This window comes from Cyclopterus lumpus, chromosome 9 (genome assembly GCF_009769545.1).
Source record: "Cyclopterus lumpus isolate fCycLum1 chromosome 9, fCycLum1.pri, whole genome shotgun sequence".
Lineage (NCBI taxonomy): Eukaryota > Metazoa > Chordata > Actinopteri > Perciformes > Cyclopteridae > Cyclopterus > Cyclopterus lumpus.
This window is the reverse complement of record NC_046974.1, coordinates 6,762,827-6,778,541: the sequence shown is the minus strand read 5'-3', so window position 1 is coordinate 6,778,541 and position 15,715 is coordinate 6,762,827. Positions and strand designations below refer to the sequence as shown.

Genomic DNA, 15,715 nt, shown 5'->3' with positions numbered 1-15,715 from the left:
CATTTTGATATGCTTTATCCAATGATCTTGTATTCATATGTAATAATGAAAGGTCACTGTAAGGTATCGTTGATGTGTACCTCATCGTCTTGAGCTATGAGCAGGTGTTGCCAACTAGTCCTGAGTGTCCGGAAAAAGTTAAATGAAACACTAGCGGAACCCAAATGTTCAGGACAAACAATACAAACAGAAGAAGAAGACAGATCAAGTTAGAAGTGAACAGATACTTTTTATTTGTTTTATTTTAGTAGAGTAAAACATGAAAGATTCTCTTCATTTACCTATAATTCTTTTTTTGAAGTCCTGAAAATACTTTCCGTTCTGTTTACAATCTGTACCTAATACCACATGTAAGTTATTATATTGATTTTCTTCAACAGCTTTCTCGGAAGCAGTGTTCTGGCTGGATGTGTCTGGGGCTTTTATTGTGAAAGATAACACGGAAATAGAAGAAGAGAAGAAATGTTCGACGAGTGTGTGAACAAATATCTAGTGGTTGCCTCGTGTTATTTTAATACTATTGTAAATAACCCCATGGAAGGTTTATTGTTTTGGGTTGAGGGGAGCCGTTACAACTATTATAAAGTATAGGCGCATGTTACAGATTTATTCCTCTTAATTTGTATATAAAAACTACAAATAATAACAACATATATATATATATGTTGTTATTATTTGTGTATATATATATATATATATATATATATATATACATTATATAAAGTGTTTCATTAGAGCCACATAGTCTCGCGATATCATCTCCGAATCCTGCGTGACGTATCCTCGTTCGAGCCCTGTGATTGGTCCTCTGATCTCTGTTTAAATCTAACCCGCGTAGAGAAGCAGCCCAAGCTAAACGTGAGCGGACGTCTTCTGGTCCTCTGTCTGGGGAATAAAACACGTCTTCTGGGGAATAAAACACGCCAGGAGTGAGTAACACACATCGACCCCTTGAAAAAGAGTCAGTTAAGTTAGTCGTGATGTTTTGTTCTCTGAGGACGTTAGCGAACAAACAGACCGCCTCTGTCCGTGAGCTCGTGGTAGCTAATAACAAAGTAACAGTGGGCTGCTGGTTAGTTGCTAGGTAGGTTAGTTGTTAGGTCAGTTGCTAGGTAGGTTAGTTTCTAGATAGGTTAGGTTAGTTGCTAGTGTTACAGTTCCATGGCTCCCTGTGTTACAGTTCCATAGCTCCCTGTGTTACAGTTCCATAGCTCCCTGTGTTACAGTTCCATAGCTCCCTGTGTTACAGTTCCATAGCTCCCTGTGTTACAGTTCCATAGCTCCCTGTGTTACAGTTCCATAGCTCCCTGTGTTACAGTTCCATAGCTCCCTGTGTTACAGTTCCATGGCTCCCTGTGTTACAGTTCCATAGCTCCCTGTGTTACAGTTCCATAGCTCCCTGTGTTACAGTTCCATAGCTCCCTGTGTTACAGTTCCATGGCTCCCTGTGTTACAGTTCCATAGCTCCCTGTGTTACAGTTCCATAGCTCCCTGTGTTACAGTTCCATGGCTCCCTGTGTTACAGTTCCATGGCTCCCTGTGTTACAGTTCCATAGCTCCCTGTGTTACAGTTCCATAGCTCCCTGTGTTACAGTTCCATGGCTCCCTGTGTTACAGTTCCATGGCTCCCTGTGTTACAGTTCCATGGCTCCCTGTGTTACAGGTCCATGGCTCCCTGTGTTACAGGTCCATGGCTCCCTGTGTTACAGTTCCATAGCTCCCTGTGTTACAGTTCCATGGCTCCCTGTGTTACAGTTCCATGGCTCCCTGTGTTACAGTTCCATAGCTCCCTGTGTTACAGTTCCATAGCTCCCTGTGTTACAGTTCCATGGCTCCCTGTGTTACAGTTCCATGGCTCCCTGTGTTACAGTTCCATAGCTCCCTGTGTTACAGTTCCATAGCTCCCTGTGTTACAGTTCCATGGCTCCCTGTGTTACAGTTCCATGGCTCCCTGTGTTACAGTTCCATGGCTCCCTGTGTTACAGTTCCATGGCTCCCTGTGTTACAGTTCCATAGCTCCCTGTGTTACAGTTCCATAGCTCCCTGTGTTACAGGTCCATGGCTCCCTGGGTTACAGTTAAATAGCTCCCTGCATCTTTACTGCTTCATTGTTTGATGCCAGGTTTGATTATTGGAACATTTAAACACTTCCTGTTTACGAAGCAGATTAGGATTACATGTGTATTTCATCAGGCTGGTAGAATCTGTGGAGATACCATCTATCATAACCATAACCATCTCCATGGACAGGGTTAGGTTTGTCATAAACATCTATCTCCATGGAGGGTAAGAGGGTTAACCCTACCCATCTCACAGCTCACCTCCAGAATGTGTTCATGTTTGTGTTTACAGAAATGATGGAGTCGTGTTTTGTTGGGAATCCGGTGAGAGTCGGACAGATTCTGGTGGACGACATCAAGAGAGATCTGCTGGGGGAGTTCACTGCTTCACCTGCACAGGTCTGTCTGCCTGTCTGTCTGATTTAATATGTCCTGCTATGCTATTTTATTTTAGTGTATTGTATATATTGTAACCATGTTTGCTGCTGCTACAAATATATTTCCCCTGGTGATGAATAAAGTATCTATCTATCTATCTATCTATCTATCTATCTATCTATCTATCTATCTATCTATCTATCTATCTATCTATCAATCAGTGTGCAGGGATGGAAGAAGTACTCAGATAAAGTATAGTAAACGTAGCAGTCCTCCATAAAAGTAGCAGTACTACAGTGTAAAGTATAGTAAAAGTGCAGAGTAATATATGTTATATCATTTATACATTATTGTGTTCTTTATATATTGCTGGTAGTTTAATCTGTAATAATACTTCATCGTAATTATATTTAGTTTAACAACAATCTGAATATAAAGAAACTAAATGTATTTAATAAAAGTTTAAAGTAGTAGGAAATAGAAGTACTCGAGTTAGTACAAGTACTTTCCTCCTCTGTCCGTCAGTGCTAGTTTTAGCAGGATGTTGTTGTTGTCATGGTGACAGATGTTTTGTCTCATCAGGACGTCGTTCAGTCTGAGAACCTTCAGGTTTATCTGAGGATTCGACCGTACACTGCAGCGGAGAACTTCAACCTCACCAGGGAGTCACAGGTAAGAGTCATATACTCAGTGTGTATATACTCAGTGTGTGTGCCTGATTTTTCTATATTTTTATATGTGTATTGAGAGAAAAGCAGGAAATCATCTTTTCTTGATTTACAATGATGATTAATATTTATTGATAATGATGAGTAATATTGATTAATTGATGATGATTAATATTGATGATGATGGTTAATATAGATTGATGACACTGATTAATATAGCTTGATAATGAGTAATATTGATTGATAATAATGATTACTATTAATTGATGAGGATTCATATTGATTTAAGATGAGTAATATTAATTGATAATGACAACCAGCTCTCTTCTGCTCTCCAGGACTGTGTGACCATCGAGGGACCCAACACTGTGGTCCTGACGGCTCCCAGGAGCTGTCAATCAAACCGGCAGAGCGACAAGTCCCTCCCACAAACTGCACAGAGGTTCACCTTCACACAGGTAGCTGTGATGTCACCTGTCTGTCTGTCCAACGGCGACGTCACCTGTCTTTTGAACTGGTTTTGTGTGTTCTCGTTAAACTGGTTTTGTGTTGTTCTCGTTAAACTGGTTTTGTGTTGTGCAGGTGTTTGATCCGGAGGCCAGCCAGAAGAAGGTTTTTGAGGGTTCAGTTCGTGGTTTGGTCCGTGATGTTCTAACTGGAGGAAACTGTCTGGTGTTCACGTACGGAGTCACCAATGCTGGAAAAACCTTCACATTCCTGGGTCAGAAAAACACAACCTGCCTGTCTGTCTCTCTGTCTGTCTGTCTGCCTGTCTGTCTGTCTGCTCCAGAGTTTAAAATATGACTGAAACCCTTTTAATGTAGAAGAGAAACCTGATCTTTGTCCTGTGGAACCAGGTCTCTGATTACTGGAGTAACCTGGTTTCTCTGCGGTGTGTTGTTGTCTTCTGTGTAAAATCCAGCACATTCACATGTGGACACACGGATAAAGCTTCACCAAATTCATCACATTTTCAATTTACTGGTGATTCATCTGCACATTGGTTTAGATTTGTTTTAATAAGGCTGTCGTTCTCTCTGCCTGTTTGTGTCTTAGGTCCGGAACATGACTCTGGTCTGTTGCCCAGGTCTCTGTCAGTGATCTTTAACAGTATTGACGGCCGTCTGTACGGTCGGTCTGATCTGAAGCCGCATCGCTGCAGAGACTTCAGCAGACTGACTCCAGACCAGCAGGCAGCCGAGTCCAGCAGCAAGAGGAGCCTGCTGAGGCTGTTTAAGGAGGTCAGAGGTTACAAGTATGACTGTGTGTGCGCGACTGTGTGTGCGAGCTACTGTATGCGAGCTACTGTATGCGTGACTGTGCGTACGACTGTGCACTACTGTCTGTACTACTGTCTGTACGACTGTGTGCAACTGTCTCATTGTCTCTGCAGAGCGACAGAAGTCAGACGAGTGGCAGATCAACTTTTCTTGACGGTCAGTGACTTTGATTAAAATACTGTAAAATCAGAAGTATAATCCAAGAAACTCAACGTCTGTGTTCTTCCGTTCATGAAATACCAAACAACCCATGTTGAATCCATTACACTGATTTGTGTTTATCCATACCACATCCCATCCATGTGGGTAAATTATTATCATGCTACCGCCTATAGATCAGATTATGCTGATCATAATGAAATACTGTTGATCATGTTGCTGAAATGATATTATGATGATGCAATGATGATGTCAGGGGGCGTTAACTCCTATATGTAGACGTCACCTGAGTACAGCCAGGTGTGTTTGGCTAGAGAGCAGAAGGGCAAACTGTTTTTCAACCGCATTTCAGACAAAGCAAGGTTTTTCTGTTTAAGATGAGTTTCATTTATGTTGCGGTTATGCAATAAAAGGAAGTATTGAAGTGTCGCTACGAGAGAATGCGCGTTGATTTACTCACCGCTCCTACAACCCACAAGAATCACTCTTCATCAACCCGTGGACCCCACAACTGCTAACGACCAGAATGTGTGTGTTTCCAGGCTCCTCTGACAGCAGCATGAGCAGCGTCTCTGAGCTCGACAGCTTTTGTCTGGACGTCCAATCAAGCGTCCGCTTCTCCGTCTGGGTTTCATTCTGTGAGATTTATAACGACAACATCCACGACCTGCTGGAGCAGGTAACACTGCGTGTGTGCGTGTGTGCGCGTGTGTGTGTGTGTGTGTGTGTGTTTGTTTCAGGGATTGATTGATTGATTGATTGATTGATTGATTGATTGATTGGTGATCAGGTTCCCAGTGGACACCACAAGAGGACGGTGCTGCGCCTGTCTCAGGACGTTAAAGGAAACTCCTTCATCAAAGGTAACAACTTAACAACATATTATGTGTTAGTGTTTTAATGTGTGTATAATCTGTATATTAATGTGTGTATTATTGTGTAGACCTACGCTGGCTCCAGGTCAGCAGCTCTGACGAGGCCTACAGAGTGATGAAGATTGGGAGGAAGAACCAGAGCTTCTCTTCCACCAGACTGAACCACCAGTCCAGCAGGAGGTAAGCTGCTCCTCTCTTCTTTACTTCTGGTTCTGACTCACAATATTTAGTCTGTGGTGGTCTCTGTGTGTCTCTAGTGGTCTCTCATAGTTTCTGTATGTCTCTGGTGACCTCTGTGTGTCTCTCATGGACTCTGGTGGTCTGTGTGTCTCTTGTGGTCTCTGTGTGTCTCTGGTAGTCTGTGTGTCTCTGTTGGTCTTTTTGTGTTTCTCATGGACTCTGGTGGTCTGTGTGTCTCTTGTGGTCTCTGTGTGTCTCTGGTAGTCTGTGTGTCTCTGTTGGTCTCTTTGTGTTTCTCATGGACTCTGGTGGTCTGTGTGTCTCTCATGGACTCTGGTGGTCTCTGATAGTTTCTGGTGGTCTTTGTCTCTGCAGCCACAGCATCTTCTCCATCAGGGTCCTCCGAGTGGAGGACGTTGGTGTTCCCAGAGTCCTCGGCATCAGCGAGTAAGACTCGATTTACCTTTTCATCTTTGATCAATGATGTCATCGTCTGTGTCGTAACAGTCCCTGTGTCTTTGTGAGGTTGTCCCTGTGCGACCTGGCCGGGTCGGAGCGCTGCTCCCGGACCCTCAACACCGGGGACCGGCTGAAGGAGGCCGGGAACATCAACAGCTCGCTGCTGACGCTCGGGAAGTGCATCAACGCCATGAGACTGAACCAGCACGCCAAGTAGGCCCCGAGACCCGGTTCTGAGCCGGTCTAGAGTCCACCTATGGGACCCCGGGGTGATGGTCTGACGGTCTGGTGTGTCTCTCTGCAGGATCCAGCATCATGTGCCCTTCAGGGAGTCCAAGCTCACCCACTTCCTGCAGTTCTTCTTCTGTGGTGGCGGCCGCGTCTCCATGGTGGTCAACATCAACAGGAACCCGTCGAGCTTCGACGAGACGCTCAACGTGCTCAAGTTCTCCGCCCTCGCCCAAAAGGTACACACGCACACACACATGTATGTATGTATGTATGTATGTATGTACATATACATATTCTCTCACACACACACATTCTCTCTCACAGACTCGACTCTCACACACACACACACACACACACGTATGTATGTATGTACGTACGTACGTACGTACATATACATATTCTCTCACACACACACATTCTCTCTCACAGACTAGACTCAGACACACACATATTCTCTCTCTCACACACATATTCTCCCAGGTGGTGGTGGTGAGCTCCAGGCCCGTGGACGACGCCCTCTTATCTTCGGCCATGGAGCTGTCGCTGATCATTGAGGACGCCGGCCGACGAAGAAATGTGTCGGGGCGCCGCAGGAAGAGCTCGCTGGTCGCCTGGGAGACCACCCTGGAGGACGTGCTGGAGGACGGGGTGGAGGCGGATGAGGATGAGGAGGAGGAGGAGGAGGAGAGTGTGATGGAAGGGACGGTGCTGGAGGCCGGATGTGAAGAGGAGGAGGAGGAGGAGGAGGAGGAGGAAGAAGAGACGGTAAACATCTATTTTCGGTTTTCTGAAGATGTTTTCATCTCTTTGATCCATGAAAACTTAAAGTGTCTGTGTGTCTCAGCAGTCAGACAGACAGGCGGAGCTGCGTTTGCTCCTGGAGGCTCAGATCAGAGAGGAAGTCAGCTCTGAGTTCATGGAGCTCTTTAACAAGATGGAGAAAGACTACAGGTAACTGTGACTGGACTACAGGTAACATGATCACACAGGGTACAGGGTCATGTGACACACATGTGACCTCATGCCTGAATGTGTGTGTGGCAGCGAGCGTCTGGAGAAGGAGAGGGAGATCCTGGAGGAACGAGCGGAGAAGAGAGTAGAGATCCTGAAGAACTTGGTCAGCAGGACGGTGGACCACAAGGTGGAGGAGCAGGAGGACCTGATGGAGGTCTTCAGCTCAGTGACCGAAGACCTGGAGAAGATCAGAGAGGACGCGCAGAGTGTTCACCGCTGTCTGACTGAACACACACAAACTGCGGGTACACACACACACACACACACACACACACACACACACACACACACTATAGGTACACACACACACTGCAGGTACACACTCTCACACACACTGCAGGTACACACAAACACTGCAGGTACACACAAACACACACACACACACACACTGCTGTGACGTTAACCTTTGACCTCTGACCTCTGTCTGTGCTGATCTGGACCTGTAGAGCTGGAGGCGCTGCGATTGGAGCAGCAGAGGTCACATGTCCAACTGCAGGAGGCCAAAGAGGTAACTCCTTCTTCTGTGGTGTCTGCTTTGTTTTGGTGCATCTGAAATGACATGTGTCACATTGTTCATGAAGTGTTTTATCAATTAAGTTTTTTGGGTTTCCAGAGTCTAAATCAGCAGCAACTCAAGTTATCAGAGCTGATGGAGATCAATCGGCAGAAAGACGACGTCATCGACCGGCTGCAGAACGTAAACGCACGTTAATGATGTCATGACAACAATGTCCTGAATAATAATATTAATAATAATAATCCTCCCCCATATCATGTAGTTTTATATATAGTTTTAGCTTTTTGGAGTTTTTCTTATCTAGTTGTTTCAGGAGAGGGAGGGGGCGGAGCAGCACTTTGATTGATGGATCAACCTTCTGAACACAAAGCAGATTCGGGGTGTTTTTCTCTCTGTGGTCTTGATTTTCTAAATAATTTCCTTTTCTGGAAACGGAACCATCAGGACTAGAAGAAGAAAACTAGAACTTGTCTTTTTTGCAGAATAAATCCGACATATTTCTAAATGTTACAATGTTAGATAAATAGAGTTTCTACATGTTTTAAATATGAAACTATTTACATGTTTCCATCCTCTCCTCCTGTTCAGAGGGTTAAATGAACATGAACATAATCAATAGATTTGTTTCATAATCAACCACATCCTGGTCCTTCAGACGGCTCTGGTGGAGGTGAAGGAGGAGAACAGAAAGCGCCAGCATGGAGCTCAGGAGGAGGAAGAGGAGAGAAGACCGGCAAAGAAGAGAGGTGAAAGATGATTGAGGAGGAGGAGATGATGGAGAGATGGGGGGATTACACCTTATTACCGTTTTAAAGTCTTTCTTCTTCGTCTCCTCAGTGCTGGAGGAGGAGATCTGGAGGTTGCAGGAGGAAAATGATCAGAAGGAGGAAACCATTCTAGAGCTGAGAGAGAGGGAGGAGAGGAAGAGGGGCCAGGAGGAGGAGCTGAGAGAGAGGGAGGAGAGGAAGAGGGGCCAGGAAGAGGAGCTGAGAGAGAGGGAGGAGGAGGTGGAGGCTCTGAAAAAGGAGCAGGTTGTTCTGGAGCAGAAGTTGCAGGAGTTGACAGGTAGGAGCAGGGCCTTCATGTGGGTTTACGCCTCCTCACACCGTGTGAGGACACAGACCTCATCACGTTAAAGTCAAAGTTCAGACCTCGTCACGTTAAAGTCAAAGTTCAGACCTCGTCACGTTAAAGTCAAAGTTCGGACCTCACGTTAAAGTCAAAGTTCAGACCTCGTCACGTTAAAGTCAAAGTTCGGACCTCTTTACGTAAAAGTTCAAGTTCGGACCTCGTCACGTTAAAGTTAAAGTTCGGACCTCATGTTAAAGTCAAAGTTCGGACCTCGTACCTCGTCACATAAAAGTCAAAGTTCGGACCTCACGTTAAAGGCAAAGTTCAGACCTCGTCACGTTAAAGTCAAAGTTCGGACCTCTTTACGTAAAAGTTCAAGTTCGGACCTCACGTTAAAGTCAAAGTTCGGACCTCTTTACGTAAAAGTTCAAGTTCGGACCTCACGTTAAAGTCAAAGTTCGGACCTCTTTACGTAAAAGTTAAAGTTCGGACCTCACGTTAAAGTCAAAGTTCGGACCTCACGTTAAAGTCAAAGTTCGGGTCATGTTAAAGTTAAAGTTCGGGTCACGTCACGTTAAAGTTAAAGTTTAACCCTTAAAGTTTAAGGGTTCCGTAACCTCCACAGCAGATTCAGAAGCTCAGACAAACGATGAACCAGACTGTACATAAAGTTACACACCCTTTGATTCATATCTGGGGCGTCGAACGGACCACGCGCACCATTTTGACTTCTACGTGACGCTGAGCTTCCTGTGACTCACAGGTTTCAAGTTACAGTTACCCTCGTGGGGTCGCTCTCAGTGGCAGCCAATCCAATCCTACGCGTCACGAAATGTGGAGGCGTGATGATTTTCTGTGGCTAGAAGTGTTGCCACTCATCTATTGTAATCTCATTGCTTTAGACATCTCCCACAGGCTTGCATGCTCGTAGACTGAAATCGGACTACGTAAGGCGGAGATAATGACCGAGTTATGGAGAAATATGGTTTATGCGAAAATATTTTATGATTATTGGACGGCACACCGCATTATTTGGGTTTATTTAGTGTATGTTGCTGCTGTATGTGGATTTATTGAACACCAGTAGTGATATAAACAGCGTGTTACATGAGAAAACGGCAATATCACACACAAATCCAAAAACTCTACTAAAACCTCTTGAACATGTTGTGCTTCAATCTTTCAACGGCGTCATTTTAAAGAAATATTCATCCTAGAAGTGTCTCCCCTCCCCCCACTCTGTAGATCTCGAGTGTCCAAACTGTGCGTCTGTGTTTTCGTCTCTGGAGTCGGAGCAGAGAGAAACTTCCAGACTGATGAAGGAGAACAAAGCTCTGGTTAACGGCATCTTCCAGCTCCAGACGGAGGTACGGACACTTTATTAGGGACAACTGTCCACTACAATGGTCAGTTTATTAGGGACACCTGTCCACTGCAACGGTCAATTTATTAGGGACACCTGTACACTGCAACGGTCACTTTATTAGGGACACCTGTTCACTGTAACGGTCACTTTATTAGGGACACTTGTACACTGCAACGGTGAGTTTATTAGGGACACCTGTCCACTACAACGGTCAGTTTAGGGACACCTGTACACTACAACGGTCAGTTTATTAGGGACACCTGTACACTGCAACGGTCACTTTATTAGGGACACCTGTTCACTGTAACGGTCACTTTATTAGGCACACCTGTATAATGGCCACTTTATTAGAGACATCTGTCCACTGCAACTGCCACTTTATTAGGCACACCTGTCCACTGCAAGGGCCACTTTATTAGGGCCACTTGTGTAATGGCCACTTTAGTAGGGACACCTGTCCACTGCAATGATTATAGTGGTATATTAAGGTGTATCAGGACACTGAGTATATCGACATACAAAAAGATAAGAACAAAAACTCTTTTCCGTCCAGGTGACCGGTCTCCAGACGAAGGTCGAGGAGCAGACTGACCTATTGCAGCAGCTGAACGTTGCAAAGACTCGCCTCCAGGACCTGGAGAGCCAATCGGAGGAGAAGGCCGACAGCATCAACAGTCTGACTCAAGAAGTGGAGCGTCTGAAGCAGGAAGTCAAGGTTCTTCGAGCTTCTTTGTTTCTCTGTTCACGTTAACGTAACCTGACTGGGATTGTTATTCTTAATGATCGATTGAGTTAAAAACTTTAACATCTCACGGTTCCATTGTTTCAGGAGGAGGAGGGGCGGAGCAGCAGCAGCAGCAGCGGTGTCTTCCATGCCGCTATGGAGGAGCTGATGAAGGAGAGCCAGGCAGCGCTGGAGAGATCCTCTCAGAAATCCCAACAGATCCAAGATCTGCAGAGCGGCAAAAGCGAGCTGGAGGAATCTGTGAAGCACAGGTAGACAGGAGGACTCATCAATCAGGTTTTTTTGATTTAATATCTAACAGCTGGTTCAGTATCAATCTTCTGTCCTCATCCTGCAGCGAAAACCGGTGTGTTGAACTCAGGGAGGAGTTAGCCAATCAGAAAGCAGCATTCACCAGTCAGCTTCAGAGCCTGAAGGAGGAGCTTGAGTCTGAGGGCGGAGCTCTGCGAGGGAGACTGGAAGAGATGGAGAGATCAGAGGAGGAAAGGAGGAGGAATCAGGAGGAGAAGGAAGGTGAGAAGATGGAAATAAATCGAGGAACGCGGTCCAGAACTGTCGCCATTGCTTCTCTTCCTTCATAAAACACATCTGTCCGTTTTCTTTATTGTTTTCCTTCTTTGCATCAGAGCTTCATCGAGTCGTGTCAGAAAAGGAGAAGCTTGTAGAAGAATGTCGCCGTCAGACGGACACGCTGAGGAAAGGTATCGTCATCCCATCATCTTCATCATCTATACCATCATCTTTACAAAGAGATTAACCTGAACGTTTTGTTTCCATCAGAGCTGGAGTGTCTGAGGGAAGACCTGCAGAGGAGGGAGGAGGAGGAGGAGGAGAAGAAGGAGGAGGAGGAGGAGGAGAAGGAGGAGGAGAACACAGAGGTGGAGGTGCCGGTGGTGGAGGAGCTGAAGGAGGTGATCCAGAGACTCCAGGAGAGAAGAGGGAGGCAGCAGCAGCAGCAGCAGCAGGAGGAGGAGGAGGGAAGGAGCAGGGAGTTTGAGGCTGTGAGGAAAGAGATGGAGAGACTGAAGGAGGGGAAAACTCTGGTGAGCTGGTTTATTATCGTAACCTCAAGCTGGAAGTACCACGATAGATGGAAACATGAATATTAAGTGTGTGTGTGTGTGTGTGTGTGTGTGTAGAGGTGTGGTGTTCGTGTCCATCTCCCAGAGCAGGACGTTGATGTGTCTCCTCTGAGGTCCGACAGGAAGAAAACCCCCAAAACTACAGGGAGGAAGAGGAAGAGTTGCGAGGTGCAGGTGTGTGTGGTTAAGTGTCTAAGTCTTCACTTTTACGGTCATGTGACTGAAGCTGGAGGCCTGCTGAGTCATGTTTCACTGTGTGTGTGTGTGTGTGTGTGTGTGTTTCAGGACCTGGTGTTCAGTGAGAACAAGAGAAACAAACTGAGAGGAAACAAACAGGTGAAGGTACCTTCATAGAGCCTCAGCTGAGTTATTGCTTATGTTCATGAGTCATCCCGCCTGACTGACCTGATGACACATAGAATAAAGCAACTTGTTTCTCAAAACTACTCTATGAGAATCTCTGTCTCTCTCTGTCTGTCACCAACCTGTCTGTCTCTGCCCTGTCTATCTCTCTATGTCTGTCTCTCCGCCACCACCCTGGCTGTCTCTCTGTCACCAACCTGTCTCTTTGTCCCTCTCTCTGTCTGTCTCTCCAGTCTTCTGTGGTGAAGGAGAAGAGAGACGGCACTCTCCTGAAGATCGGAGAGTTGATCCACAGCTCTCCCTCCATCCTGGGCAGCAAAGGTCGGTGTATCCTTCGTGACTCGTCAATGTACGACTGTTATGTACGAACACTTGTGCAAGTAAAAACATCCGAAGCGCTTTTTCAAGACTACCACAGAGAGACAGCACCGTGTCCGGCTGTTGTCACAGCCTGACTACAAACTGACAGTTTTAACAGACCGACTGTTATAATCTGACTGCTGTAACAGACTGACTGCTGTAACAGACTGACTGCTGTAACAGACTGACTGTTGTTGCAGACTGACTGTTGTTACAGACTGGCTGTTGTTACAAACTGGCTGTTGTTACAAACTGACTCTTACAATCTACTGTTATAGACTGACTGTTACAAACTGAGACTGACTGTTACAGACTGACTGTTGTTACACAAACTGACTGTTACAATCTGACTATTGTTACAAACTGACTGCTGCTACAAACTGACTGTTGTTACCGACTGACTCTTATTGCTGTATATGCTTCTGTCTCTGCAGCTAAAACCATCATCGGCCTCATCAGTGGCCAATCAGTGGACAAGAAGACGGTTACCGTGACAACCAAACCAAAACGAGGACGACGAAAGCTTTATAAGACGAACGCCTTGTCTCCGCTGCGCGACTCCCCCACCACGGTGTGTGTGTGTTGAACTAACGTGTGCGTGTGTGCGTGTGTGTGCGTGCGTGTGTGTGCGTGTGCGTGTGCGTGTGCGTGTGCGTGTGCGTGTGCGTGTGCGTGTGCGTGTGCGTGTGCGTGTGTGTGTGTGTGTGTGTGTGTGTGTGTGTGTGTGTGTGTGTGTGTGTGTGTGTGTGTGTGTGTGTGTGTGTGTGTGTGTGTGTGTGTGTGTGTGTGTGTGTGATGAACTAACGTGTGTGTCGTTTTGTTTCAGATGGCGGGAGGAGCAAAGGAGGAGAAGGAGAGCGATCACCTGATCATTAAGAGACAGCTGCGCTCCAAGACATGCAGGAAATGACCTCATCACGTGACAACACTACGCTGGTCTGCAGGCGGTGTTAAAATAATTAAATCTGTCTCACTGTTTTTAAATATTTGTACAGTTTTTTTTTTTCTTAGTTTTATTGCTGAAGAGGACAACGCCCCTTTTCACAAAATAAATCAAATCAAAATGTTTGTCTGTCCTGTTTGTTTACTGTCAAAGAAAACAGTCATCATTGTTATACTTATATTCAATGAATATTATAACACAATTATTAATTATTAATAATTAATATTTGAATCATCTGCAGTCTGAGTGTTTGTTAAATAGAGAATAACTTAAACAGGAAATAATCATTGACAGAATGTTTATTTAATTAATTGACATTAACAACAAAAACTAAATGTTTTTTTTTTTTGGGACCATTCTTTTGAGAATGAATATAAATCTAAACGCACCATCAGAATAATCCAGTTATTCCAGTTCAGGTCAGAAATTAAATATTTAAATGTTGCCTTGCTCTTTGTCTTTCTATTTAGTTTTGTTCTGTATGTCCATGATTTATGTAAAGCGTCTGTGTTTTGAAAAGCGCTATATAAATTCGATGTATTATTAATTTTACTATTAATATAATCTTAATTAAAAAAATGCAGAACCCTTATTTCCATGGAAACACCTTTTGAATGAATACTTGAGTGACTGTTTGTGCTCCTAGCTGTAGAAACATTACTGCAACCAAGTTCAACCTCAAACTTTAAAGATCAGTCGACACCAAACACCCAGAGAACAGTGGCAAGATATGCTAAGCTAAAGGGGTGCTAAGCTAAAGAAGTGCACATCTAAAGATAAAACAAGTTCTTAACCAGCTGTTCTGATGTCATTCAGACTCCAGATGTTGCCGATCACATGACAGCTCGATGTAGAATGAAGTTGATTATTGGTCAGTAAATATTCACGTCACTTCCTGAACAAACGTTCCTCTGCTGACCTCAAAACACAGAGTTGTTTAAAGCAGTACAGGCCTAAAGTGACATCCAGGGGTTGCACACTCTACTACAGAGGAGTGCGTCTGTCTGCCCAGGGTCTAGCCCCCCCCCCCCCCCCCCCCCCCCCCCCCCCCGGGTTGGACGGCTCAGAGCAGGACCCGGCAGTTTAGTCTTTTCTTTATCAGTAACCTGTGTAATTATCAGGACAAATGTAAATTCCATATGGAAGCAGTTGTTTTAAAGTTGAATTTCAAAACTAATTTCTCGTCTTTTGCTTCAGTAAATCAAATGATACCTGATCATAAAATGCCACAAATTCTCTCTCATCATTTGTTGTGGGTCACATGAGGACTTGGGTCTATCCCTTCATGCATTGCTTGAAATGAGTATCATATAAAAAAAACTGTAAAACCAAATAACAAATATTCACTTTTGTTGTTGAAAACAGTCTATAAATGTTTTCATCAATCTGTTGAAGGTAAATATCTTAACTTCCTGTTTCATCTTTCACTTATTCTTCCAAAAGTCCAGAGAAAATGTGAAAATAAAGAACAGAGAGAGCCTTGAACACATTCAGGGAGGCAGAGTAGTTTAACAGATTAATGTTGTGTAAACATTCTCATCACAGGCCACAGGATTATTTCATATCTGTGACAGAGAAACAAAAGCTGTGCACGTGACAGTCGTAACACGCCTCAGTTGGGTCGCGTGTTTCAATGACATGTCAAAGTTGCAGTGACGGGGATCTGTTTCACGAGTCTGTTCAGAGAGAGAGAGAGGGTCACTCCTGAAGGACGACCTTTGACCCACGTGTTGCACAACAGTCAGCGGGAGGCTTGTGAGTCACACGACAACGAAACATGTAGATCTGCTGTCGACTGAGACCAACGACTGTTACTCATTTACTCAAATACTATACTTAAGTGCCATGTTGAGATACCTGTAGTATTAAAATATTATATTATATATTTCAACTCCTAGTCAGAGGCAAATTCAAAAATAATTCCCCATGGGGATAAATATCCCCCATATCTATCTATCTTAGAT

The 15,715-nt window shown here is 44.7% G+C and overlaps 1 protein-coding gene across 3 annotated transcripts; it reads left to right on the top strand.

Annotated features, from left to right (window-relative positions):
* The first annotated feature begins 818 nt into the window (after nucleotides 1–818).
* LOC117736772 (kinesin-like protein KIF20B) lies at nucleotides 819–13,876 on the top strand. 3 transcript variants are annotated; one of them, XM_034542317.1, is made up of 31 exons: nucleotides 819–929; nucleotides 2,353–2,459; nucleotides 3,021–3,110; nucleotides 3,445–3,564; nucleotides 3,689–3,827; nucleotides 4,163–4,347; nucleotides 4,500–4,542; nucleotides 5,088–5,224; nucleotides 5,336–5,408; nucleotides 5,489–5,600; nucleotides 5,976–6,047; nucleotides 6,126–6,272; nucleotides 6,364–6,526; nucleotides 6,771–7,055; nucleotides 7,138–7,241; nucleotides 7,335–7,549; nucleotides 7,751–7,812; nucleotides 7,918–8,007; nucleotides 8,477–8,567; nucleotides 8,659–8,886; nucleotides 10,138–10,259; nucleotides 10,812–10,973; nucleotides 11,088–11,254; nucleotides 11,341–11,516; nucleotides 11,630–11,704; nucleotides 11,784–12,046; nucleotides 12,143–12,259; nucleotides 12,371–12,421; nucleotides 12,682–12,769; nucleotides 13,243–13,379; nucleotides 13,635–13,876. In XM_034542317.1, the coding sequence occupies exons 2-31, from the start codon at nucleotides 2,355–2,357 to the stop codon at nucleotides 13,716–13,718; spliced, it is 3,903 nt and encodes a 1,300-aa protein (XP_034398208.1). In that variant the 5' UTR covers nucleotides 819–929; nucleotides 2,353–2,354; the 3' UTR covers nucleotides 13,719–13,876. The 3 variants fall into 3 exon arrangements, with proteins under 3 accessions (XP_034398208.1, XP_034398209.1, XP_034398207.1); XM_034542318.1 differs by having other exon boundaries at nucleotides 7,135–7,241; nucleotides 7,918–8,001; XM_034542316.1 differs by having other exon boundaries at nucleotides 7,135–7,241.
* Nucleotides 13,877–15,715: the final 1,839 nt, after the last annotated feature.

Coding starts and splice junctions, on each gene's coding strand:
- LOC117736772 (XM_034542316.1), top strand. CDS start 2,355: ATGATGGAGTCGTGTTTTGTTGGGAATCCGGTGAGAGTCGGACAGATT. Junction 11,517..11,629: donor GAATCAGGAGGAGAAGGAAG/GTGAGAAGATGG, acceptor TCTTTGCATCAG/AGCTTCATCGAGTCGTGTCA. Junction 13,380..13,634: donor TGCGCGACTCCCCCACCACG/GTGTGTGTGTGT, acceptor GTTTTGTTTCAG/ATGGCGGGAGGAGCAAAGGA.